Genomic DNA, 27,961 nt, shown 5'->3' with positions numbered 1-27,961 from the left:
TATATTATTATAGAATATAAATTACATATATATTCATACAGAAGACAATTTTTTAAAGGCCGGACACAACATTATGAAACAAAGCAGAAAGTAAGAGACCTTGGGACACTCAGACCTAAATCAGATATTACCAACAAATTACCTGCCTCAGGGCTTAGGGAACCCTGCAGAAGAGGAGGTAGAAAGAATATAAGAGGCAGAGAGAATAAAGGACACCAAGTAAATAAAGTCCCCCAAATCAACATGATTAAAGGTCATCTGAACTCATAAGACCGAGGCAGCATGTACAGGGCCTATGCTGGTTAAACCAGATGGGGTCCTCGAGCTGAAAGGAGAAGTGCTCCCCATCCCTAACTCGGGAGCTATGTCCAATTGATAACCACTGCCAAATGAAAACTAGCTTTCTCCAAGGGAGTCACATGGAGGAGACAAACTACTCTTAAGGGTAGGCTGCATGCCCAGCAGTAGAAGGCGAACAGAAAACTAACAACATCATTCATTCATTTTAAAGGGGGGGAGCAAGAAATATTATTATTCATGAACAGTTTTTTAGGTCTACTCCCATTATCTAACATACCTTTATTAGTTCCTTTCACAGTTCTATCAGATTCCTTTTAGGTACAGTTTGAATTCCAAATGCAAAAATGAGTCATTTTTCTTGGGGCTAGTAACTGAACCCAGGACCTCAAGGCTGTTAAGCATTCCTTTTACTCCAGAGCTTTGCCCCAGACCCCGAATGAACATTATTATTATTTTTTTTTTAAAAAAGTAAGGATTATAATTGTAAGTTCTTGGGATATGGCATATGCCCTTAAATTCTTTATATTAAGTTGTTTATTAGTTCAGTTTCTGTGCTGAATTCATAGAAAAATACATGTGCAGATATTCTCAGCCTTAATACCATATTGTATGTAAATAGCAAAGTGCTTGGTTCTTTTTCTAAGAACTGTTTTTTTTTCCTTCTCCTATTGTATTAATGCTAATTTTTGTATGTTAGAACATACTAAATAAACAAAAATAAATAAATGAACAGGAACAAATGAACTCTCAGTGGGCTATTGTTATCAAAGGGACTAAAATCAAAGAACAGAACCAACCATGAGGAGAGATCAAAGCAGAAGTGTGTTAAAACATGCAACACTCCTGTTCTTAGGTGCTCTCAACGGAAGCTTTTGCTATCTCTAGTATGGAATGGCTCCTGAAGAGACAGACTAGGTGTGAAACGGTCCTTGGCTTAAATTCAGCACAAAGTAAGTGAGCTCCTTGAAAGATGAGCCTCTCTTCCTTTATCCTTCCATAAAGACAGTTATGTAATTCAGTTTTCCTTATTATAATAGACTTAGAAAACAGACTTTTCAATTTGTACTCAGGTTTCCAGTTATGAAGGAGAGAAACTGAAGGGGAAGTTTCTGGCTTCTTTGAAAACTCAGTTGAGTTATATACTTTGTTAGAAGCTGGCTTGTGAGAGGGCACGTGATGTTTTGCGGGGAGCTCTCCCGTACGAGGGGCGTGACTTTGGTCTGCTGAGAGCATCCATGGGTGGACTCTGAGGAGACAAGATATACAGAAGTCCACGGACAGTGAAGTATCGCTGTGTGGAACAACATTGCTGTGCTGATCTTCGACACTTGACTTCGCAGAGGGAAACGTTCCAGAGAACTTCTCAGGGCAATCCAACTGAGTCTTGTGGCTTTCACTGACTTATCCCGATCTTTTGAAATGCTGATTCTTGTTGCTGCTTGGTGTTGGCCATTGGACTGAACTGCTGGTATCCAAACAACAAAAAGTGGACTCATCCCAAGGAACTACTTGTAAAAAGGTCTACAGCCCCCTTTACCTAACAACTTTCTTTCTCTTCTGCCTCTGGTTAGTAGGTGGAAGGGAGGTAGAAGTGTTTAAGAACCATAAATAAAGTAAGCTAGGTGAAAATCTTAACCCTACAAGAAACCAGATCACAAATGATAGTGACTGCATTTTTAGAGAATTTACATCAACACCTTTCCTCGTTTTAGAGATTCTGAGCTCTCTATGTGTCTGCCTGTTCTCTCTTTAGTGTGTGTGTACACGCGCACATGTAGACATGCTACAGAAGGCAACTTCTCATGCCTTACCTTGCCTTCCACCTTGCTTAAAACTGGCCTACGCCAGGTTACCTAGCCGACAGGCTCCTGAGGGTCCCCAGTTCCCACCTCTCTGTCTCACTGCAGGGGCATCGGCGCTCTACTGTACAAACATCACGCAAGTTCTAGAGATCCAACCCTGCCCAACAAACTATCTCCACAGCCCCTGATATTTAAGCATTTTCCTATCCCCCACTCCACGAGGGGCTTTCTTTCCTAAAAGCAAGGGAGAGGTTTGATTTTTTCCCCCCTAATAACCCAGTTTAAAGTAACAACAAAGCCTGGCAGTGGTGGCACACACCTTTAATCCCAGCACTTTGGAGGCAGAGACAGGTGAATTTCTTTAGTTCAAGGCCAGCCTGTTTTACGCAGTGAGTTCCTGGACAGCCAGGGCTATACAGAGAAACCCTGTCTCAAAAAACAAAATAAATAAATACATATTTTTCAATTCTTCCTTGACTTTTCAGATTTAATGCCTGTTCTCTGCTGTACCAAAAGTTTATGTGTGTGTGTCTGTATGCATGTGCAAGTGTGTGAAGACAGGAATGTGTGCCAAGGACAGCAGAAAGCTCAGCCATCATTCTTCAGGTACCGTCCTTGTTTTCTTTGTATGCAGGCGTGTGTGTTAGTGTGCTGCTTGGTGTTGGCCATTGGACCATATCGTGTGTGTTGATGCATATGGTGTTGGCCATGTGTACCATATCGTGTGTGTCGATGCATATGAACCATAGTATTTGTGCGTGCAGATGTATGTGTACCACAGTATGTGTGCGCAGATGCATGTGGAACAGTGCATGTGTGTGCGTGTGTGTGTGTAGGTATGTGTGAACCAGTGTATATGCGTGTGTCTGTGTGTGTGTGTGTAAGAGTCTGTGTACCACAGTGCATGTGTGAAGGTGAGAAGACACGTTGACAGGAATAGGTTTTCTCTTTCTACCACACTGGTTCTGGGAATCAAACTCAGGATTTGTCAGCAAGTATCTTTTACTCACTGAGCCATGTCAACGTCCCCAATACAACCTTCAGAGCTGATTTTTGCTTCCATCTTGTTGAGTCAGGGTCTCTTTTGCTTCTGCTGTCACCCTGTGTACTCCAGGGTAACCAGCTCTGCTCTTCTCCTGCTCTGCCTCCAAGTGCTGACGTTACAGATGCACACCACAGCGCCTGGCCTTTTACTTGAGTTCCAGAGACCAAACTCAAGTTACTATGTTTACATGGCTAGTGCTTCTCACCTACTGACCCGCTGCTGCGGCCCCTACCCTGTTTTGAGCAATCTCTCACTGGCCTAGAACTCCCCAAGGAAGCGAGGCCACCAGCTGTCTGGTGAGTCCCAGAGATTTATGTGCTTGTCTCTAACTCCCTGAAGTCAGGAACACACAGCCACACTTGAATCTGTAGGCTGGATCTGGGAATTAAACTCAAGTGCTCCGGTTTACAAGGCAAGTATTTTACTAAGCTTTCTGCGTAGCCCTGAAGCACCCATGACTTCAAAAATGTACTTTTTAAATAATGGACATTAATGGAAATTCACTGATAATAAATTTGATTTTATAAAACAGTAGTCTGTTTTACTAGATTACTAGTTCTAAGAAGTACATGGAGATATTTTGTGTAATGTGTTATGTTATTAATATAAAATTATCAACAAAAATAACATTTTCTTTGAGAGTAGTTCATGTTCATAATCTATTTAACCATAAAAACGTTAAATTCTAGTATAAATGTAGAATAACCTTTGCGAGCTCTTCAGCTTCATAAGAACAGAATTAGCTTTGTCTCTCATTAATGGTGCTTTGGTATTCCCTTTTGTTTCCAGTAACTGAAGTATAGGACTACTATTTCAGTGGAGGGATTTAACAGCATACATATGGAAATTTTTGTTGATTAATATTCAATTTGACTACACTTTATTCTGTTCTCACAAGAACAAACTGAATACCACAGTATAAGATATGATATATAAGAATTTATAATTAAATTTCAAACATTTAAACAAATGATACTTTAAACAATGCCATATGCTCATTTTAAAGACATACATAAGGACAGTCCAATGGTAGTGGGTTATCATTCTGGTGGTAGAAATATACATAATATTATTAGCTAAATATATTTTCTCTTTTGCAATGATTTCAGAGTTTAAGTTATCCACTCTCATAAAACTTTACACTGAAACAATGCAGTCTATGTTGTAAGTTGCAATGTTATCAGAGTTGCTTCCATTGTTTTTCTTTAGAGACATTTGTGTATTTATTATACTTAGAATAAAACAGTGATCAGAAAATCAACCTAAAACTCGGCTTGCTTGCCACTTGGCATCTGAGCGTTCCTACTAGACATTGGGGAGACCTGTGCGACACCACGATGAAGTCAGCCCCACACAGTGTCTGGGAGAGGGTGATGAGAATGGCACATTGTCTGCTTGGTCTAAACTGAGGTCACAGCAGGGAGAGCATCTGCTAAGAGAATGTGAATGGAGGAAACAACTATAATTGCCTCATTAAAAGATCTCTGGCCAAATAATCACAAGAAGAAAGGACTAGGAAAAACACCCAAAAATTAGGCTGTAATGTGGAATTTTAAAAAGTGCAAAAAAATAATAATAATTGAAGAAACTTGGGTATACTATTGGTCTTACTAACTTTCTTAGGAGCTACATAAATTAACAAAAACATGGAAGTAACAGTTCAGTTATCCAGCTGTAGCCCTTAGCAGTTGTTCAGCAGGAAGAATGCAAATTCACAGCTACCCAGGAAACAACTGTGAAATGAAGGGCTGTGTGAAATTTCTAACAAGTGATAAACACAGGAATTAGCAGTTACTGTATAAAGAGCATAAAATTAAAAAGCTGAAGAAATACTTTTTAAGAGGCAGGATGTAAAGCTTTAACAGCAAGGTCTCAGAAGGACAAACTGTCTCCACCTGATTAATGCATTTTCTCCTCCTTTCTCCCTCCAGCTTTTAAAGAAAAGTTTACTCTTCTTGCAGCGCAACAGTGTACATCCGGAGTACAGTTTGGGCACTTGAAATTATGAGACAGTAAAAGCACTTACATTTTATTCAACATTGTTAATAATTATTTCACAGTAAATATTAAGAATGAGACACATTATTTTTCATTTCCTGATATTTTGAGGTTAAGTTGTACAAATTTAAACCTATATCACATAGTTAAAATGTATTGTCCCATAATAGTACCTAAAGTTAAACTTTTTTTTTTCTAACTCCAACAGACATGGTAAAATTAGCTTGTTACACCCATAAGCCAGGTTTAAAATAAGCAAGCTATTTGATGACTTTGATGTTTTGCACCCAAAATGTGCTGGCTAATTTTTCCATTCCATTTACCATTCCAGTCTTTAAACTGCCTTAATCTCCTGCCCTCAGATGTTGATCTTGTAAGAATAGGGGTCATAGGTCAGGATAGACAGACCTCAAAGGATCTGGCCTATCAATTCATGCCTGAAAGATTTCTCTGCCACAATAGGAACCTACTAAACAGCAAATTCCTACATCTAATCACACAAGTATCAGGGTGAAACAGTTATTTATTGGAATTCGTTGATTTACATTTTTTTTTCCAAATACCTCTAGCACCTAAATAGCATTTTAATTTTCTTCTGGAAACAGGGTCTGGGATACAGTAAACATGAAGCTAATACCACTAAAGTACTTTTTAAAGGAAAACAGCAAAGTCTAAGCCTAGGCTTATTATTTTCAGGAATGCTATTAAGAATTCAAAAGACACAGCACTAGATTTCCCGTGTAAAGTAACTAGAAACCTCCAAATTACACTGTGGAGATAATGAACGGGAAAGGTTATCCCGTGCAGAAGCGCAGTGAGGGGAGAACTGTAACCAGCCAATGTGGAGCCTCCTGTTCTGAGAGTGAGCCAGGGCACCGTGTGAACATTTTCCAAGTGGTGAATAACACATACAGCTCTTCATTAAGCAACGTTCATCTGATGAATTTTCTAACTTCAAATCCCTTCCCAAAGTTTCTTACAAAGTTAAAATAGTTTGAGTCCACAAAATTATTGTTTTATAAAAATTAACTATCATATGTCTCATGTAAAAACCAGAAGTGTGTGGGTGCTTTTAAGTTGAGTTTAAATCGGATATCAGAGAATTAAATTCTATTTATATTTACCCTGGTCTTTTTGGTCATAAAGATAATATATCACAATGTGTCATTTCAATATTGGGCTAACAGGAATACCAAATCCGAATCAAGTGTAAATGAAAGCCATCTTTAACTAAAGCCTCTTTCTAATAGTAATGAATAAAATACTTTTGATTTACATTTGATTTACACTGCACTTCCACTCAAAAACCTTAGCAACGAGCAATCTTTAGAAACAAAATATTACTTTAAGTTATCTAGAAGAGGAAAAAAGTACTCATATGCTATATAGTTTAAAAATTAAATATTACAGCAAATTAACTAGAAGCACTGGAATATGCTTAGATTTTTTTTAAAATACAAATTATGTTTTCAAGAACTCAAGCCACCATTGCTGACAAAGACTTTCCCTTATTATCAGAGCATGGTTCAGCCAGAAGGTACAGGTTAGGGAGAACAAAGATAACAGTCACTGTGTTGGGGGAAAAGAGGGTTGGTTACAAGAGGAGAAAAGAGAAACTAAATAGACACTTCCCAGAGCCAGATATCTAAACACAGACACATCTTCCATATGTGAATGTGCTACCTATGCTCTGAAGCTATGTGCATTTTATTTACTAATTATTCAGCATCAAGTCACAAAAATTTCTAGACCAATTGTCTCACGGCTGCAAGTCTGGCTAGTCACCCCAAATATCTGCAAGTATGAACTAAAATTTTATAATGAAATAGTTCCATAACATAGTCTGATAGGATTGTGTCATATCAACACAATATCAGACAAAATCATCATTTTATTAACCTACCTTAAATATAACTGTTACTTCTTTTTTCATAGTAAACTGTAGTCTTTAGAGAAATATACCAAGACAAAGCTAATTTTAAAGAAAAAAAGCAAAAAAGCATAAGGTCTCTAATTTTGCATTAGCCACCTTCATTTTATAATGAGGGATTTTCCTCTCCTTACTTTTCTGAAGATAAACATCAAACAAACTAAATAGTATATACAAAATTATTTCATCTCATACAGAACAAACACTCTTCTTTAACAGATACCATCTGAACCATTCATATAATTAACAAAAATAAATCAATCTAAATGTTACACCAGATACAAAGCTAACTCTCATTGGATTATTAAATAAATGAAAATAATAGCACTGCAATAAGAACAAACCAACAAACGGAAATTTAAAACACACGAGAAAGTGTGCTATAAGAGAAACATGGAAGAAAATACTGTGAGCTAATGTTAAGCAAAGAATTTTCTTTTTCCTTTTTTTTGGGGGGGGTTGTTTGTTTGTTTTGAGACAGGGTTTCTCTGTGTACCCCTAAATGTCCTCAAACTCACTCTGTAGACCAGGCTGGCCTCAAACGCAGTGATCTGCCTGTCTCTGTCTCCTAAGTGCTGGGATTGAAGACATGAGCCACCATGCCCAGCTCTTAAGCAAAGAATTCTTAAACATGACATCAAACTAAGGTTAATTAAACTGTCTTCATCAAAATTAAAAAAAAAAAAACAACTTATACTCTACAAGATTATTTACAAAAGAGTAAAACAAGCTACAGAATAAAAAAAAATGGAAAAAGTTTATCTGGCAAATGTTCTGCATCCACAATGCATATTAGAAGCTCTCAGAATACTAACAAGAAAATAAACAACTCAACAAAAAATGTGGAAAGACACAGTTCACCAGAGGATAAAGACAATAGCATCGAAATACCTTGAATAGTGTCAGCATCAGCAACTGTTACTGAAATGAAATCCTAACCACAACAACAGACCATAATCACAACCATGGCCACTGTATATGTGGAGTAGCTATGTTTATGTTCAGTTGAAAAAGACCAATTATTGGCAAATCTGCATAGTAGGTGGCTCACATACTGCTGACAGGAGTACAGAAGAATGTGACTTCTCTGCAAAACCAAGTTAAACACACACCATGACACAGAGCCATCACATAGCAATCCTATTCTAAAACCCAAGACTACTTCATAATCTACTCTTCATAATCTACTACTCTTACATAATCTTTGTAGATGTTGTTCATAACTGCCACAGCTGACAATACCCAAAATTCCTCAATAGCAGAATTAAAAAATCACTGTTAGAGGCTCCTAAAGGCATACTATCCAACAATATAAAAGAATGAATACTGATATATTCAATATCGCAGATCAATTTCAAAAGCATTATGATGAAAGAAAAATGGGAAATTCGAAAGGTTGTGAAACAAATCTGTTCATATGCCATTCACCAAAACAAAACCAATAATAATATGAAAGAACATGTTACTCATTGCCAAGGTTATAGATTAGGGATGGGTAGCTATAAATAGCAGTGAGAGGTTATTTGTTGGGGGTAACTGATTGTTCTGAATAAATCATGATGCTAAGAGGGGCAATGTACATGTATGAGAATTCACAGAACTATGAATAAGACGAAAAATGGTATTTATGACAATTTGATAAATAAAATAAAATCAACATTCCAAACAAACAACAAATAAAAATGTACCAATGTTAATTTTTCTCTTAAAAAATTAACTGAAATTCTATCCTTTTTGTGCTTCAGCAAACCAAATCAATTGTCTAATGTCATTTTTTAAATTTCTAGCATTAACACTAAGGCCTTGTATGTGAGAAGGCAAGAACTTCCCCAAGAATCCATATCCCCAGGACTAACACCATTATTTTCAAAATGTTGTAAGCTCTAAGTTCAAGAGTTGCTTAAGGCAGCATCTACATATTTAAAAAAAAATATAATAGGGACCTGTTATGAGGCTAACAAGATGTTGGTAGGAGTGGAAATTTGATCACTGAAGTCAATAATGATTCTATAGATTATAAATCATGGGGGAACCCAGAAAATAATGGTTCTGACTAAGAAATAAATGAAAAAAATTCAGTGTGATGATAAATGGATTACTTACAGTCTTAAGGTATCTCCTCCAACAAAGGGCTTACTAATTACAAGAGTAAATGGAGAAGCTTGCCCCACAAGATATGTGACCCATATCTTGGTCACATGGTCCAAGATAAAAATAGCATCTGATGACAGAATACCACATAACATGGCTGTCCTGACAGCCTTGCTGAAGATGAATAACCACAATCTAACTATGAGGAACTAGTATGCAAACACAAGCTACAATCTGGATTCATCCAGTGATTCAAAACTCACACCTCTCATTCTACTATTGCCTTTAAGTGAATAGGTAGACAGAAACAATTTGGTAAGATTCAAGTTTCAAAAAACTTAGCACAGTACACCTAATTTATAAGCAATATAAGAGTAAGAGAAGCAAGTTTAGAGACATAGCAATGAATCTCCTTCTTGGATTTAGTATTTGGTATCCACTTCAAGACAAATGGCCCAGTCTGTTCAAGTTACTGTCATGGACTATTTCTGAAAGAATGAACTGTGCAGGGAGGTACTGTTCTAAACAGCATGATACCTAAGGCATAAAAACAAACTAAAAGGCATGCTTCATTTGTGTCTGGAGAGGGAGTAAAATTGCATTTGTTTAGTTATTTTATGTGTGAGTGTGTAGATATATGTAGGCTCATGTGTACATGCAGGCCATGGAGCAAGTGTGAATGTAGGAGAGCAAATTGTAGGATTTGGTTCTCTCCTTCCAGCATGTGGGTCTCAGTGAAGACTCTTAGGTTATCAGATTCAGCAGCTAAGTGCCTTAATTTGCTCAGCCATCTCAATAGTCATTGCTTAGTTTTGTGACAGGGTCTCATATCCTAGACTAGCCTCAAATTTGGTATACATATAAAGATGATACTGATCATCAGACTCAGTATCCCAAGTGCTGGAATTATAGTATACATCACTAAGCTCTTTTTTGTTGGGGATGGAACCCAGGATTTCATGCTTTCCAAACAAGCACACTACCAACTGAGCTATATCTCCTGTTCCCAAATACATGCTTTCTATCTGGTGTCTGGTTTCCATAAAATACAAGTTTTAGACAAATGAGGAATATTTATTTTGCAGTGCTTATAATCAAACCTAGGGCCTTGAACATGGTAAGTAAGCACCCTACCATTGCATAGCTATATATCCTCAGACCTAGCAGAGGAAATATTAATGTGAACTATTACCACCTTAATAAGAAAAGTATTATACTTAGTTTGATAAGTGGGAAAGTACTACAGAATCTGTAATATATTTTAAGATATAAAATATATAACATCAAATACATTTTATTATAAAACATAACATCAATATAGAAGGATGCTAAGTACACCATGTTTTCTGCTTCCTAGAGTTATGAAAATATTCAGAGTAAAAAGTAAAATTAAGTGTAAGGAAATAATAACAATAGAATGCTTTTATTGACAACATAACAAATTAACCTCAAAGCAGATAGTTTAAAATATAGTAACACAATAAAATAAAGTTAAGAAAAGGGGAATAAACACGAAAGCATAAAATTCAGAACATTTTATAAGACTTTTTTTTTGGCTGTGTTGCATGTTTTGAAATAAACATGAAATCTGATTAGAAAGTCTTACACTTATTACTTTGTTTCAGAAATTGCAAATAGTTAATATTCATTGATGAAATAAATAGTGATCAAAGCACTCAAGGAACAAATCAGTGCCTTGGTAATCATCACAGCCTTTAGTTGACAAAAACCCATTTTTTTTTTTTTTTACCTTTTCTTTTCTGAGTATGGTAGGTACACATTTGTATGTTCACAGGTGTGTAGGGACACAGACACACGTGTTACTCCACGTGGAAGGTGAGGTTGAAAAAGAGTCTTTTGGTTATGCTCTCCCATTTTATTTGAGGCAGGGTCTCTCAAATGATCCATAGCCCACTGATTCTGAATCTAGCTAGCCTGCTTCTTCCAAGGACTCACTGTCTGTGCATTTCTTGAGCACTAGGTTTACAGGCAGGCCACCATGCACACACATCTTTCATGTGGCTTCAGGGGCCTAAGCTCTGACTGTCGAGCTTTTTAGTTCTCAGCCATCTTCCTCATCCGGGTCCTAGCTCTGCTACCACTCTGTCAGACATTGTTCTCATTCTCTCTACTCTGGGCTCTCCATGCTTATCTGAATAGTTTGTTGGGGGGGTTCTCCTAATATTTGTTGTTGTTTTGATTGACATAGTCTTACTATGTGGTATACCTGACCTGGAACTTGCTATATAGATCAGGCTGACCTCAAACTTCCATTGCTTCCCAAATGCTGGTATTATATGTAGTGTGCCACCAGGTTTGGACTGTTTTTCTAATATTTTGTAAAAAGTGACACATGAAAAGCTGAAGTTGCTAATTCTGGTGACAAAAATTATGGCATCTTGAACACAATAAAGGTGTGGAAATCATTAAACATCAACTGTGTCAGTGTTAATCAGAGTAAGACAATCAATAAATGTGAGCAATTAGAGCAGCAGCCGTAAAGTCTATACTGGTGAGAGAAAACACAACGACATGCTGACTTTACTTGAAATCCATGTCTACTAACCTGGCACAGCCTTGAATTCTTTCTTTTCTTTTTTTTTTTTTCTATAATGTGTATACCTTCTTTCTGGGTAAGTCTGTCTACACCAAGCAAGCGATATAAACTGGTGCAGTAGGTCATCTAATTCCATCTTCATGTCTACTTACCTGTCTGTAGGCTAAGAGTAAATAGTCCATGGTCAGAGTCAAATCTCAGAGCTATGCTTTAAATTTTATCTTTACACCTACTCAAAGAAATCAGTGCAGCCACCATCCTCCTCTCTGCTGCATGCTGAATCTTTCTTTTCTATTAAACCATTCCCCACCAACACATACATATTCTGTAATTTCTTAAAATTTAGAAATGCTGTATTTGCTACTTCTATTTCCTCTCCTTTCATCCTCTGTTGAACAAGACCCAAAGGTTTCAATCCCACCAGGCTACAGAGCTGTTCTTGCTATGTACATTAATGACATCTGTGTTGCTAAGTGGTTGCAGGCTCAGCGGTCAGTATCTCTGAACAGCCCTGATATGCACCTCCTTGATTTTTCTTTCCCAGTCTTCTAAAACAAAACTCATTCTAGATGATCCTCGGTTCCCCGTACTTTTCCATTCTCTTTCACTGCTCCTTCCCAGTGATAGAATGACCCAGGGATCACTCCTCTTTTTTCTTGTATTATGGGCATAAATATCATTGTACTAACTTGTGCTGAAATTTCATTTGCAGCCCTAGAACTCCATATTAAGTACCTATCCACCTAATTTGTAACCCTCTTGCAGACTCATCATGCCCCAAGCCAATGTGTTTATGTATTATTCCTGCAGTTTTTCCCATCCTGGGAACTGGTCCCTCCATCTTTCTTGTTGCCCAGGCCAAACAAACCTTGGAATCATCCTGGACTCTTCTTCTCTCACAGTCCACATCTGATCCATCAGTAAATCCTGCCGTCTCCACCTTCAAAACATACAGGAATTTCGCTCACCACTTCTATGTCTAGCACCCCAATCCAAACCACCACCATCTCTCTGGTACACTGACCCCTTACTGATCATTGACCTGCCATTCTTGCTTTTTCAAACTACACTAAAGTAACAGCTGCCAGGAAGTACTTTAAGGAATGTTATAATTTGGATCTAAAAGTTTCTGAAAAGCTCATGCTAGAGGCTTGCCCCAATGCAGCAGTGTTCTTAAGGAGAGCCTTGGGGAGTGATTTACTTTACTAACATCAATGGGTTAACCCACTGCTGGGTTTAGCTCAGTGGGTACTGGAAACTTAAGGTAAAAACAGATCATCTAGGTAAAAACAGATCATCTTCAGGGCTCTGCCAACTCTCTCTCCTTTCCAACAGTCGTGAAGTGAGCAAATATCATTCTCCTCTTTTTAAGTTAATTTTCTCAAGTATTTTGTCATAGCAACAGAAAGCTAACTAGTATAAAGAACTAAATTAGATTAAAAGATGATGTTTCTCTTTAAACTAAACCTTTCTAGTAACTTTCCATTTTTTTCTATATTTAAAGTTCACATACCCAGCAGTCAAATGTTACAAACAAAACAAAATAAAACACTAAGGTCCATAGCTATATAATTAGAAAAGACAAAATAAGACTCAGTAAGCTATCTTGCTTTTGTTAGTTGTATTTTTTGCTCTAATTATTTTGGACTGCAGTTTAGAACCAGATATCAAAACTTTCAATACATAATTTTTGGTCCAGATTTTCAGTAGTAAATATTTATTCAAAGGATATAATCAGGCATTTCAAAAATGTACATATAAAAATTGATACAGTGGTTCTGATTTTTAAAGCACAGAAAACAAATTCACCAGACCTGACAGCATTGCTTGTAAGTTTTGGCGGATTCATAAAGTGGGAATGTACGCAGGTATTAATGAATGACATGCAAGAATGGTTTTTTTTTAAAAACTCATAAATTTCAAAACAGTATATTTTTTATGACTTCTGCCTGCAGTTGGGATTTTAAGTGACTTTCCCCCTAGCTTCAGTTTTTAATGTTTGGATTTTCAAAGTGTAAGTTGTCATTTTAAAATTCTCATTGAAAACAGCAGGGGGAGAAAAGAGGCATCTCCTCTGTGAGGATGTGAGCTCCCCCTCTGGTCTTTCAACAGTCTGGGGAATGGTAGTCAAGCACTATCCCACACTTCACTCTGGCTGCGGCTCAGGACTCTGAAGACATACCAAACTGCAAGATAGGACTTTCTTCTTGATGCAGTCTACTCAGCTGTATACTGATGACATTTTCTTTTGGCTAGGCTCTATGAAATCCATTCACAAAAGGATAAGAGAATTGAAAAATATTTTCCAAATACAATACACTCATAAATAAAGCACAATTACCTATCTCCCTTTGGTCTTCTTTTCTGCAGGGTCTTCCCTTTAGGTCTTCTTTCACTTCCTAAGCAGGGGCTCCCACCTGGGCCTGTTACCCGTATTGACTCAAGGCCTTTGGGGGACTTTTTAAATGTGAATTCTACTGGCTCTCCTTCTTTCAAGCTTCTAAATCCTTCCATGAACAGTTTGCTCTGTAAAGAGTAGGGGGAAAGAGAGAGTGATCAAGATTATAAAAGTAAGAAATTCTATTATCCATTACAAAAGTATAGTTTTTGTTTTATTTTACTGAAGTTTGATAAAACTTACAATGCTGACAATTGAAAGTCTATACCACTTTGTAAAAGCAATTTAGTGACAGAAAAATTTAAATGTACACACTCTTTGTCGCATCAATTCTACCACAAAGGTTTTACTATAAAGCCAGAGAGATGGCTCAGAGGGGAAAGCACTTGCCGTCCCCTAACAACCTGAGTTCAATTCCCAGCATACGTGATAAAAGGAGAGAACTGAATCCAAGTTGTTCCTCTGACCTCCACATATGCACCCATATTCACATATAAACATACAATAGGTAAATAAATGTAATAACATTTTAAAATCAAGATACTACTATACATAAACTCACATATCCATTCTTTTAGGCAACTACAGCACTGTCTGGTAAAAGAAAATTATATCTGCCTTAATAACATTTTAATCTATTGATTAACAAATTGTGCTAGAGCTATATAATATCATATCAAGATTAACATTACTAAGATTTTTATTATCTTAGGGCAGGTCATTGTTCTGTTACTGTTCTACCCACTGCTTTCTTTGTAGTGTAATAAATAACTTACTTTTCTTTAGAAAAGATATTTAGCACTATATACTGATGTATGAAGATAAACATGTGATATAGTTGAGTCTAAAAAAAGAAAAGAATGTGCCTACTATAATGCCACTAACACTTTTTCTTTTATTTTTTGATTATAATATAATTACATTTCTCTCTTCCTTTTCCTCCCTCCAAACCATCTCAAATACCACTCCTCGCTCTCTTTCAAATTCATGGCCCCTTTCTTCATTCATTGTTATTACATCCATATATTAGATACAATATAATCTGCCCTGTCTGTATAATGCTGTTTGCATGCCTACTTTCAGTGATAATTATTTGGCATTGGGTCAGACATACAATTTTTAAAGACACAATTATCTTTATAGAGATGAGGCACAAAGCAGAAAGTTCTACATGATACCTTATTGTATTAGCATTTCATATTAAAACAATTGACTTTTATAACTTATATTATTAAAAATTTTTTAATTATAAAATCATAACTTGAATTTCAAATACTTTCACTCTTCTAATATTAATTTTTTATCAATATGAATATGCTGATTCAAACAAAATATACTAAAATAATTAAATTATTAGTTTTTTATTTACCTGTCTGAATTCCTTTTTGTATATTCTGAAGTTCCAACTTGAAAGACTGTGTAATTTGTAAGGACTTTTCTGATCTAATGTGGAATATCATGCAGTCTGTAAGGACTTTTCTAGTCTATGTGAAATATTATACAGTTTGTAAGGACTTTTCTAGTCTATGTGAAATATTATACAGTTTGTAAGGACTTTTCTGGTCTATGTGAAATATTATACAGTTTGTAGGGATTTTTCTGAACTTGTGTGTTGAAAGAAAGAAACATTATTGTCATTTCTGCTGATGCATAAAAACTCAGGAAGTTTTATTTCTCAGTACAGCAGACTTGAAAAGAGACTGAGAGCAGGGTGTGTGCTCCAATGAACGGGTAAAATGCTCTATCTCCTTGGAACAGCCACCTTATCATATTAGTTTCAGAAATGTTCTCCCCTCCCAACTATTCCCAGGATAATAATACTGCTAAGTCCAGCAATGCCCTGACTTAGTTGATCAGAGGCCAGAAAATCTCTACTTCAAGTCCACAGTCCTAAAACCATCTGCTACATCTTAGATGTGCTTTGTCTCCAAACTTTTCCCCCAAAGAATTCACAGACCCAAAGTTGGGAAATAGTGTGCAACTTTGGGGAGGGGGACTGGGCCTACTAGGAGTCCATAGGTCAACAGGACTTGTGTTTTCTAAAGAGACTGTGGCCTGCAGTCTCAACTTCCTGTTTTGTAAGGCAAACGCTTGCTCTCATGCATATCCCCACCATGACGCTATCTACTCACTGGACCTTTGACGAAGGCAGACACAGTGCCTCAAAACCTGGGCTTAGACTCTGAACCTCCTGAACAATAAACTACATGACCCTATTTTACTTGTAAGATTTGACTTCATAAGTAACAGTAAACTGGCTCCTAGATACAGCAACTCCTTACCCCTAGTTTGCTTTCCATGGTTTACATTACCTAAGGAAACAAGTTAGAAAATATTAAATGAAAACACTTATATATAGTTTATAAGCTTAAGATGTAAATCAATTTGAGTAGCAAAATGAAGCTTCTGGCATCCCACTCTATCCCACCAATGAGGATGAATCATCCCTTCAGTACCCTGTGTACCTACATACTAGCTGATCATTAGTTACTAGCCACCATGGTTATCAGATCTGCCCTAGGTATTACACAGATTCTGTTCAAGCTACCCTAATAGAACGTAAAAATGGCCCCAAAGAAAAATAGTAGTAATGTTAACAATGCAGTTATGTTAGAATGAGCTATAAAGGGAGTTCTTTAAGTGAAAAGGTGAAAGGTAATGATTTAATAAGGGAAGATAAATGCTCATATGCCAAGGCTGCAGAGATCAACAGTGAAACAAATGTATCCAGGGAAGTGTGGAAAGGAAAAAGAAATTCATTGTTCCATTTCACACTATAAAAGATAGGGTCACAAAGCAGAGTGCTTGGTGAAGATGAAAAGAACACTGAATTTGAAAACTAGCTAAAAAAAGAACAAGAAAAACAAACAAACAACCTAGTATAGAGAGGGTTTGGTACAGAATGTTTTCCTTAGTCCTTTTCCCGCATCCAATGAGAATCTTAGAATGTATATTCAACATAAAAAGGGAGAGTACTCTAATTATATATAACTCAAATAATAATGGCATTATTTCAAAATGTAATGCAAAAGGAGACTATTCACTAAGAAAAGAAAAAAACCTGTTTCTGGTACAGGCTAAAGTCTATAATTTGACAAATCTTTTCTGCTGTCCAATGGAATGTAGTGAGGGAAAGAGCCATGACTAAAGCACATCATCTCTGTTAAAGCTATTTGAACAATTCTTTTTATCTCATAAGTAAACCAATGAGTTTATTGGGCTAGCTTATAGAATCATGGTTGATTGATTACAGGGTTATAGGTGAGTGCCAAACAACCACATTCAACCAAAATATAAGTACAGCAAAAGCAAGGAAAGTTGGAAAGCTGCATAGATAGAGCCTCTTTTTGTTAGTCTTGGCTTCCCTTTATACTGTCCTGAAGCTGGGGAAGAGTTAGAGCAGCTGAATGAGAACTAGGAGAGAGGAAGTTGCTGTATCTAGGGTAAGAGTCTGATGATCCTCTCCGTCACTGAAATCTTCAAAGGTAAACATCACTAGGTTCAATCTGTGGGGGTAGGGGAAGTGAAGGAGGGAGGAAGAGAGATTGTGAAAACTATATTTCTGAGTCTTGGTTACCTGAGTTTACCGTTGTGTGTGTGTGTGAAATATCTTTTTTCTACTGTAGTTTCCCCTTCCTCCCCTCCATCAAGACAGGCATAGCTCTTAGTTTACACTCACGCCTCAGAATCCCCAGATCTCACCAGGTAGCAAAAGAGGAGGGACCACAAGCTGTCCTCTGAACACCATTTGGCATACCTACATGTCCCGCTCATACACATGTGCTATGAAATTTTTAAACAGTTATAAAAGTCACAAAAATTACAAAAAAATCTTTAAAATTAAAAAAAACTCAGCAAATATTTTGTTTAAAGATTAAATAGTTCAAATATAGATGGAAAAAGATTTGTTGAAAGGGAGAACTATATTGTTTTATCCCAAAATCATCCTCTACTCCTGACCTACTAATTGAATGGTTCCATTGTTTTAGATATCTATTCCAATGTTGAATAGCATACTTACTTCATATAACCTCTCTTCCACTTGCCACATCCATTTTACTGGATTGCCACTTCCCTATTCAGGTCCCAATATCTACTATCAGAGTAACTGAAACAATTTCTTCATAACTATTTCAGCATTGTGTCTCCTCCACAATCCACCTGAATGCTGTCTGTGAATAACTAAGCTTGTTAGTCTCTTGTTTCAGAAGGCTACAATACTAGCTTCTTAAGCTGTAGGTCATGAGTGCTTACTGCTCTTGCAGAGGACCTAGATTCAGTTCCCAGTACTTACAGAGCAGGTCATAACTCTGTCACTCCAGTCCTAGTGGGAATCCAACACTTTGTTTGGCCTTGCCAACATGGCATGTACATGGTACACTTACATGCATGCAGGCGAAACACCCATACATAAAAGAAAAATAAATAAACCCTTAAAAACTCAGCGTAACAATTTTAAATGTACACATAAGAGTTATATAAAACAAGAGTTTTGGTGTTTGTACTTACATTTTCATCTACACCATTTCTTTGGACAAAACAAAAAAATACTGTACATAAGAGAGAATCACATCACAACTACTGAGTGAGTAAACAAAAGAATGAAGATAATTTAAAACAAAGTGCTAACCTGCCTATAAGAAAACTGTCATGCTTACACAGGACACATCAATTGTCATTTGCTGTTAGCCTATCTAGCACCTTTAATTTGCATTCCTCTTCTTTCAACCAAAGTTCCTTTTTCTCCTGCTTCTCTCTGGTCCAATTTTTTAATTTTTAAATTACAGCACATGCATGACACAGTTCTCATGAGGCTATGCAAGGACAACTTGCTTGCAGGAATTGGTTCTCTCCTTTCACCACGTGGGTCTTGGGCATAGAGGTTGGGTTGCTAGGCTAGGTGGCAAGCATGCTTGTAACAGCATGGTCTGGTACTTTGCATTTGATTGTTAATTATTTTGCTCCCCAAGGTCAGCTTGTTGTCTCTTACGAGCACATCTGCTTGTAACCTGTCCTTGTGTAAATCTTTTTCCACTTAAAGTTGGTTGGTTAATAAAGAATGCTGAAGCCTGGGCAGGACAGAAATGAGAGGCGGAGCTAAGATTTGCAGGCTCTGAGGACAGAGGGATCACAGGAGGAGAGAAGAGAGCGGGAGAAAGAAAGGCAGAGCGGCCATGGGTTGGTTGGTGTGGATGGAGGAAAGCAGCCCAGATGAAAAGCATATGCAAGCATGCTTATGGATTATAGATGGCAAGTAGCCCCGACAGGGATGACGGGAACAACTAGCACAGGATATGGGACTGGGAGATAACCGCCCTGCCCCAGGTAGTATAAGGTTTATCTAAAATCTATCAGGTGTTTTAGCGATTATGATAGTGGGTTAGATAATATGGCCATAATAATTATAGGCTTTTTAAAAACCTAGGCCCAGGGGACCCTGCTGAAACCAATACTCCAACCAAGGGCCATGCATGGAGGCGGCCTAGCCTCCCTCCTCAGACCCCTTTCTGTCCACCCCCTCCCAATTCCCCTACCCCCTGGGGGGTACAGCCTTGCCAGGCCTCAGAGGAAGAGGATCCAGGCAGTCCAGATGAGACCTGATTGGCTAGGGTCAGATAGAATTGGAGAAGGCCCTTCCCTATCAGGGTACTAGGGAAAGGGCATAGGAGGAGAAGGAGGAGGCTGCAGTGGCGATACAAAGTGAACAAATTGTAATGATAGATAGACAAAGCCTTTAATAATAACATTATTAGCCATTTTTATCTTCTACAATACACCTTTACCCACATTTCACCAACCCTACCTCAATGTTTAGGATATTCTGAGAATTATGAAACTTGGGCTTCCGATTTATGCTTCTAATGGGCACAATATGTGCTTGAGACAGAAAGGACAAAACAGGCTGATGGGAACAAAGAAAAAGGGGGTCAACAACAACAACAAAAGATGCCGCTAGTTAAGGTAAAAACTTCAAGAGCCACAAAGTTTGATTTGATGAATGTCAGAACTAGGAACCAGTGGCTCTTGTTAGAAGCACGTGCAATTTTTTCTCGGGGAAAAACAAAAAAGATGTATATATGCACACATTCCCCCAAACAGAAGGACATTACTTAGAGAACTATCTCTCTGGCTTCCCAAAAAGTAACTTTATGTACTGTTTACAGTTTAAGGATGCTTACTATGAACCAATACTTTTTTTTTTTTTTTACTTCATTTGTTTGTTTGTTTTAATGAGTGCTCTGTCTGTGCACCTGCATGCCAGAAGAGGGCATCAGATCCTCTTATAGATAGATGGTTATGAGCTAATAAGTGGTTGCTGGGGATTGAACTCAGGACCTCTGGAAGAGAAGGCAGCGCTCTTAACCACTGAACCATCTCAATAGCTCCATCTATCTGGTTTTTACTATGTCTCCATCAACAGCACTTTTTCTTATGGGGCCCCCCACAAGAATTTTACTGCCATTGAGTATAATGAATATTTATTTTTATGCAATGGTTCTTTGGTTCCAAAACTAAACTCTACCAACACTTAAAAAAAAAAAAAAAGAACTGATACTATTTTGTCTTAACATACTCTATAAAGTGAGGTTACCCTGATACCCAAATCAAACAAGAATGTAATTTTAAAAGGAAGCTACTAGCCAATGTAGCTTAATGAACACAGATGTAAAAATCTGCAACAAAATTCTAGCAAAACAAATTGAAAAACACATTAAAATGATCACTCACCACAATAAAGCAAGATTCAACAAGTATGCAAGGGCTCAATATAGCCAAATCAATAAACACAGTGAACCATATCAACAGAAGAAAAATCCAAATATCTCAATAAAAAACAGAAAAAGCAACTGACTAAATTCAATATGATAGCAGGATACTAAAACACAACAAAAGCCATTTTTAAAAGATTTATTTATTATTTGTACAATGTTCTGTCTGCATGTACACCTGCACGCCAGAAAAGGGCCCCAGATCTCATTATAGATAGTTGTGAGCTACTATGTGGTTGCTGGGAATTCAACTCCTGACCTCTGGAAGGGCAGCCTTAGCCTTAACCTCTGAGCCATCTCTCCAAGCCATTTTTAATAAGATAACCTTTGTCATCATACTAAGCTGAGGAAAGCTGAAAGGTCCTTGTTGAGGTACAGAACAAGACAAGGATATCTATTTTCATCACTTTTATTCATTACTACTGAGAGTCCTAGCCAGAGCAATCAAGTATGAGAAAAAAATAAAGAACATATACTTAAATTGGGAAGGAAAAGTCAAATTACCACTTTGACATGACATGATCTTACATATAGCAAATTTCAAAGATTCTATGAAAAACAAATTTCAAGAGCCACTAAACGAGTTAAGCAAAGTTGTAAAATATAAAGTTAAAATGAAAACAAGTGTTGCTATATGCCAATTTAAAGTAGATATAAACAAAGCTCAAACAAAACTATACTAACAAGCAATCTAGAGCTTTGTACTCCCTTCCCTTCCTTGATATTAAGACTTGTTTGTCTTTAGCATGTACAAGTCTTATGAGTCAGGTTCTAAACTTTATATAGAACTACAAAACACTCCAAGTAGCCAAACCAATCTCATCGAAAACATCAGAAAAGAAGACATTATACTACCTGACATCAAAATATAACAAAAAATGGCAATAATCAAAACTGACAGGAACAGGCATGAAACCAAAAATGGAACAGAAGATATCAAAGAAGTAAACCTACATATGTATAGCCATTTTTTCAAAATGATATTAAGAATGTATACTGAAACAAAAGTCTTTTCTTTAGATTTATTTATTTCATCTGTATAAATGTTTTGTTTCATTGCATGTATGTATGTGTTCCATGTGCCCAAAGAAGTCAGAAGAAGGTGTTGGCTTCACCAGTAAAAGACGCTTTGTGAAAATAAAATAAAAATAAAAAAATTAGGGACTATATTGCCTCATTTATTTCAAGTTCTATAAAGGGGGAAACTAAGGTTTTAAAAAAAGGAGGTATTATGGGGATACAAAGTGAATAAAGTGTAACTAATAAAAGTTAAAAAATACACAATCATAATTGAAAAAAAGAATTTAAATGTGAAACATAGAGGGAGAAATCATGTAAATACATTACTCATGTACGATTTTCATAAGGCAATTTAAAAAATAAAAAATGGGGCTGGAGAGATGGCTCAGAGGTTAAGAACACTGGCTGTTCTTCCAAAGGTCCTGAGTTCAATTCCCAGCAATCATAGGCTGGCTCACAACCATCTATAATGAGACATGGTACCCTTTGCTGCCCTGCAGGCAGAATACAGTATACATAAAAATAAAAAAATTCTTGTAATACAATAATAAAATTGCATTGAACTTTAAAAAAAAAATGAAGCAGGGGAAAAAAAAAAAGGAGGTAAAAGCAAGACAGGCATGGCAGTCCATGTCTTTAATCCCAAAAGCAGAGGTAAGTAGATCTCTGTGAATCTGTATATCAGCCAGCCTCATCTACATAGTGAATCCTAGAATAGCCAAGACAATATAGAAAGACTCTGTCTCAGAAAAAAAAAAGAATTTAAAAACAAACAAAAGGAAGGAAGAAACAAAGGAAGGAAAACATAGATAAATTGGGGAAGAAAGTTGTAATAGAGGTAGTTGGGTTAACTTCAAGAGGAACTTGAAAGATCTTTCTGGAGTGATGGTGACATTCAACATCTTCGGTAAAATGAATTATAAAAGTAGAGGCACTTGTCAAAATTACTGAATTTATAAACTTCACTGTATATCAAGTAGCTCAAAAAAGATTCTGAAGTCGGAATAAATGTATGTATGCTAAAGGATCTAAGGAACAGTTATTCATATTTGGAACTTTTAGGGTGTTGGTTGTTGTGGGTTTAGGGAAGCAGGGTCCTATGTTGTCATGGCTCACCTTGAATTTTTGGGCTCTAGCAATCTTCTTGACAAAGCCTCCACAATAGCTGAAACTTAGAGGCCCGTAATACTGTGTTTGGCTTTACAACCTCTTAAAAAGGTAAAGTCATACCCTAGAAAGATAGCATGTTTCCTCATCCAAAAGACTAGGATTCAATTCTCAGAACCTACATGGTGGCATAAAACTCTAACTCCAATTCCAAAGGATCAGACAGCTGCCCTGGCCTCTTTGGACACCAAAAATGCATACTGTGCACAGACATACACGCAAACAAAATACTGATATACATAAAATACTTTAAAAAAAAATTAAACTGATCCACTGATCCACACAAAGAAAATAAGTACTGAGTTATATGAAGGTGAGAGCAGGAGATGGCGCAGCAGTTACAAGAATTTGCTGCATTTGCAGAGGCTCTGACTTTGGTTCCTGCATCCATGTAGCACTCACCAAATGTCTGAAACTCCAGTATGAGAATTCTGATGCCTTTTTGTAGCCTTTACAGGCACTGCAGGCATGTGGTGCACAGACACACATGGAGACAAAAATATCCATATATAAAATCTATATATATTATCTGTGTTACCTATCTAATCTAGACAGTATAAATGACAGTCACTGTTGTTATAATTTTATGTGTATCAGATTTCAATTATAAATACTGGGAAACATATCTGAGACAAAGATAGTTTACAGATAAGAATTTGTTGTCACATGCTTAAATTTAAAATAGAAAAAGCAGTTAGGTTGATAATGAAGCTGCTATTATCATTTATAAATATTTCAGAGAGTGAAATATACAAATAAGCAAACTAAAACTAAAACTGTGCCCCAATCTTTAACACAAGTATCAATTCATAGCAAGTAGTTCAGCATTTATCTAAAGCTCAGATGCTCCAACATGACTACAGAAACTACCCAACTATGTGTGTTCAAAATAATGAGTTAGCTAGATATTTGGAGATGTTCAGAGTAACTGACTGAACAACCCAATGGCTTGGAACATAAAAGTCTGTCATTTAAAATGACCTATTACATTGAATATGTACAAAAAACAAACATGGACAGAGAAAAGGCTAGCGGCAATGTATTTCTTTAATGTTATAATATTACAAATATAGATGCCAGCAAAAATATGAAGCACAAAAGATAAATCTGACTGACATTAATTAATGTTATCTTACTAAAAATAATTTATAATAAAAATGCAATAAACATATATTTAAAAGTAAAATGCACAAATTTCCAAACAATAAAAACCATTTAAATTGAGGTTAGAATTTGGGCATTTAAGATCTCTAACATGTAGCCTGGCAAGGCATAATCCCAGGACTTGGCAGGAAGAAGCAGGCCAGTTAGGTCTACATAGTAAATTTCTGTTTTAATAATAATAACAATAATAGTAATAAATATTAGCATGTACAAATGTTATATGTTAGTCAAGCACTATCTTGCTATGGAGTTCAGGCTGGACTTGAGACTCACACTACTCCTGACTTAACCCCTACAATGCTGGGTTACAGATATTTACTGCCATACTCAACACTTTTTTCTAAATAAAAATATTAAAAAAAAAAAAAGCAAAACCTCCAAATTAGGCATTTATAATTCAAGGATGTAAACAACTGTTAAATATTGTCAGTGATTCAACACAAAAAGAAAAATGTTCTATAAGTCTTTCAACTTCTCTGCCTTCTTCAATGAAGCAATTTTGGGGTGCTATTTTAAAAAACAGCTTACATTTCTTTATAAATTTTAATGATTTTATTACATTTACTAAACTCACTGATTTTCAGAGAGTTGAATTTGAAGTTAAAAAGGACTTCAGAGAGTTCAAGATGGAGACTCCATTAGGCTATATCCTAATGTAAGGACCATGAGAAGGCCCTGCACCCTGGACTGTCAGTGAGTGAAAAAAAGAATACACTGGAGATCACTGTGAAGCCTCAGAATGACCCACAGTGGATTAGTTACTTCTCTGTCACACATAAAACACATGGCCAAGACAATTTACACAGGGGTTTATTTATGATTATGGTTAAAGAAAGAACAGAATCCACCATGGCAGCAAGTGGTAGACATGGCAGCAAGAAGAGGAAGATGAGAGTTCACATCTTCTTGAAGCACAAACATGAAGCAAAGACAGCAAATGGAAACAGTATCTTTTAAACTCAAGGCTCACCTCCCATGACATACTTCCCCCAACAAGGCCACTCCAAAGCCTCCTGAACAGTTCCATCAACTGGGGACTAAATATTGAAATAAATGAGCCTATGGGTGGCATTTTTATTCAAACCACAAGACAGGGAATATGAGAAAAGGATACTAAAAACTTCTGAAGACTGTGTGTGTGTGAGAGAGAGAGCTCAATAAAAAGGAGTAAGAATCAGAAGGACAACTAATTTCTCAAAAACTGACACTAGAAAACTAAATACTTCCAAGCTCCCAAGGCAAAAACTTATGAATTGTACCTCTGGCTAAAAACTCTCTTAAGAATGGAGTCTTGAAAACCTTTCCTTGTTACATTTTCCAAGGAAAGAGTTAAGAATGTGTTCCTCGGGGTAAGATGATCAATCCTCATTTAGAAAAACAGATGGGATGTGCATTGAACGTATGACAGGAGTCTACCGCAGAAGGCATCTGAAACACTCTACCTAGCAGTGTTTCAAAGCAGACACTAAGACTCATAACCAAACCTTCGGCAGAGTACAGGGAATCATAAGAAAGAAGGGGAGTTAGTATGATGGGGAAAGGATAAGAGCTCCACAAGGACCAAATATATCTGGGCACAGGGTCTTTTCTGAGACTGACATTCAACCAAGGACCATGTATGGATATAACCTAGAACCTCTGCTCGAATGTAGCCCGTGGTAGGTCAGTAACCAATTGGTTTCCCATAGTAAGGGGAACAAGGACTATTTCTAACAGAAACTCAATGGCTGGCTCTTTGACCTCCCCACCTCCCAAGGGAGGAGCAGTCCTTTTAGGCCACCAAGGAGGACTTTGCAGCCAGTCCTGAAGATACCTGATAAAACAGGGTCAGATGAATGGGGAGGAGGTCCCCCCCATCAGTGGACTTGGAAAGGGGCACGGTGGAGATGGGGGAGGGAGGGTGGGTTGGGAGGGAATGAGGGAGCGGGATACAGCTGGGATAGAGTTAATAAAATGTAACTAATAAGAAAAAAATAAAATTAAAAAAAAAAAAAAAAGAATGTGTTCCTGTATTCCGTAGGCTAAAGATACAGGCATAGGAGAGACAAAGGAAATCCCTGAGACAGACTTTCTGTGGAGCCCTGCTTGTCCTTGACTCACTTTGTAGTCCAGGCTGGCCTCGATCTCACAGAGATCCACCTGCCTCTGCCTCCCAGAGTGCTGGGAGGCTCACACCACGGTGCCCGGCTGAAACACTTACCGTTCTTTATGTGTACAAGTGTTTCACCTGCATATATGTATATGCAGCACACATGTAAAGTGCCAAGGAAGCCAGAAAAGGATGTTGAATGCTCTGGAACTAGAGGAACACAGGGTTGTGAGCTGCCATGTGGGTGGATGGGTGGATGCTGGGAACTGAACTAACCTGACTTTACTGTAAGAACAGCAAGTGCTCTTACCTCCTACGCTGGAGCTTTAACCTGATTTGATTCTCTTTTTCCTAACCTTAGAATGAAAACTTCAGATGAATGAAACCACACTTCAGATTTTGAAATCTGATTTTTTTCTGGGATTCAACTATATATCTCCTGTTCCTGAAAAGAGCCACAGCCTCCAGCAAGCCACCCTTTGTGTGACTAAACTATGATTATTAAAATATTATTAAAATATTTCATATTAAAATATTAAACTATTATTATTAAAATAGTTTTAATTCATGGATATTCTGGGATATAAACTTACCCTCAGTTAGAAGACATCCAAAACACAGAAAATTAAGCAAAAGTGAAAGGCAATTATAGCGAGGCATGGGGGCATACACTTACAACCTCAATCCTCAGAAGGCTGAGGCAGAAGGATCGTTAAGTTCAAGGCCAACCTTGGCTATATATTAAGAACTTTAAAAAAAAAAAGTCAAAACAAAACCCCCAGTAAACAAAAACACAAAGCAATTATAATTGCAGAATTTAGAATAGCCGGTTTGTTGGAGATAGGCGCTGTCTAGTTAAGTTTCCACTGCTGTGATAAAACAACAGAGGTAACTTGGGGAGCAAAGCATTCAGTACACTTCCACTGCACTATTATTAGTCTACTGGGGGAAAAGGTTGTGGCAGGAACTCAGACAGGGCAGGAACCTGAAGACAGTTGATGACGCACAGGTCATGGAGAAGTGCTGCCTCATAAATTGCTCACCAAGGCTTGTTAAGCTCCTTTTCTTATAGCATTCAGGACTACCAGACCTGGGATGGCATCACTCACAATGGGCGAGGCCTTCCCACATCAACTGCTAAAGCCTACACACTGGCCCACAGGTTAATATTAGGGAGGATTTTTTTTTTTTTTACTGTGGTTCTTTCTTCTCTAGTAAGTCAAGCTGTGTCAAGCTGACATAAAAATGGCCAACACAGGAGGCCAAGACCAAAGCTACAAACATGTTAGAGTTGTAATCACTGATTTTTATTCACTCCTAAAAGCTATTTGGAAAAGAAAAGTGAGATGCAGCATATTATAATTGTGCTGTGAACCATATTTGTGCAATCATATTTTATTTCAGAAAAACATGTTCTGTTTTGTTTTTAAAAAAATCATTATTATTCATTATTTTAAATTGTGAAGGTGTCCACAGAGATCAGAGGCATGAGCCACCCTTTACAGGTGGTAGTGAATAGCCCAACATGGATATAATGAACTTGAATTCAGGTCCTCTGCAAGAACAGTAATGCCCTCAACCACTGAGCCATCCCTCTTAGTCTCTTAAATGTTTACTTAACTGAGAACTT

At 37.1% G+C, this 27,961-nt stretch overlaps 1 protein-coding gene across 1 annotated transcript in view; it reads right to left on the bottom strand.

Moving 5' to 3' along the window:
• Positions 1-27,961, bottom strand: part of Lin28b (lin-28 homolog B) — a 95,557-nt gene that overhangs the window by 26,240 nt on the left and 41,356 nt on the right. The window contains exon 3 of the mRNA XM_055616196.1: positions 14,065-14,249. Within this exon, the coding sequence (XP_055472171.1) occupies positions 14,065-14,249 (185 nt within the window). The remainder of the gene's footprint in view (positions 1-14,064; positions 14,250-27,961) is intronic.

Source organism: Psammomys obesus, unplaced genomic scaffold (genome assembly GCF_907164565.1).
Source record: "Psammomys obesus unplaced genomic scaffold, mPsaObe1.curated_primary_1811, whole genome shotgun sequence".
Taxonomy (NCBI): Eukaryota; Metazoa; Chordata; class Mammalia; order Rodentia; family Muridae; genus Psammomys; species Psammomys obesus.
This window is presented reverse-complemented; position numbering and strand designations above follow the sequence as displayed.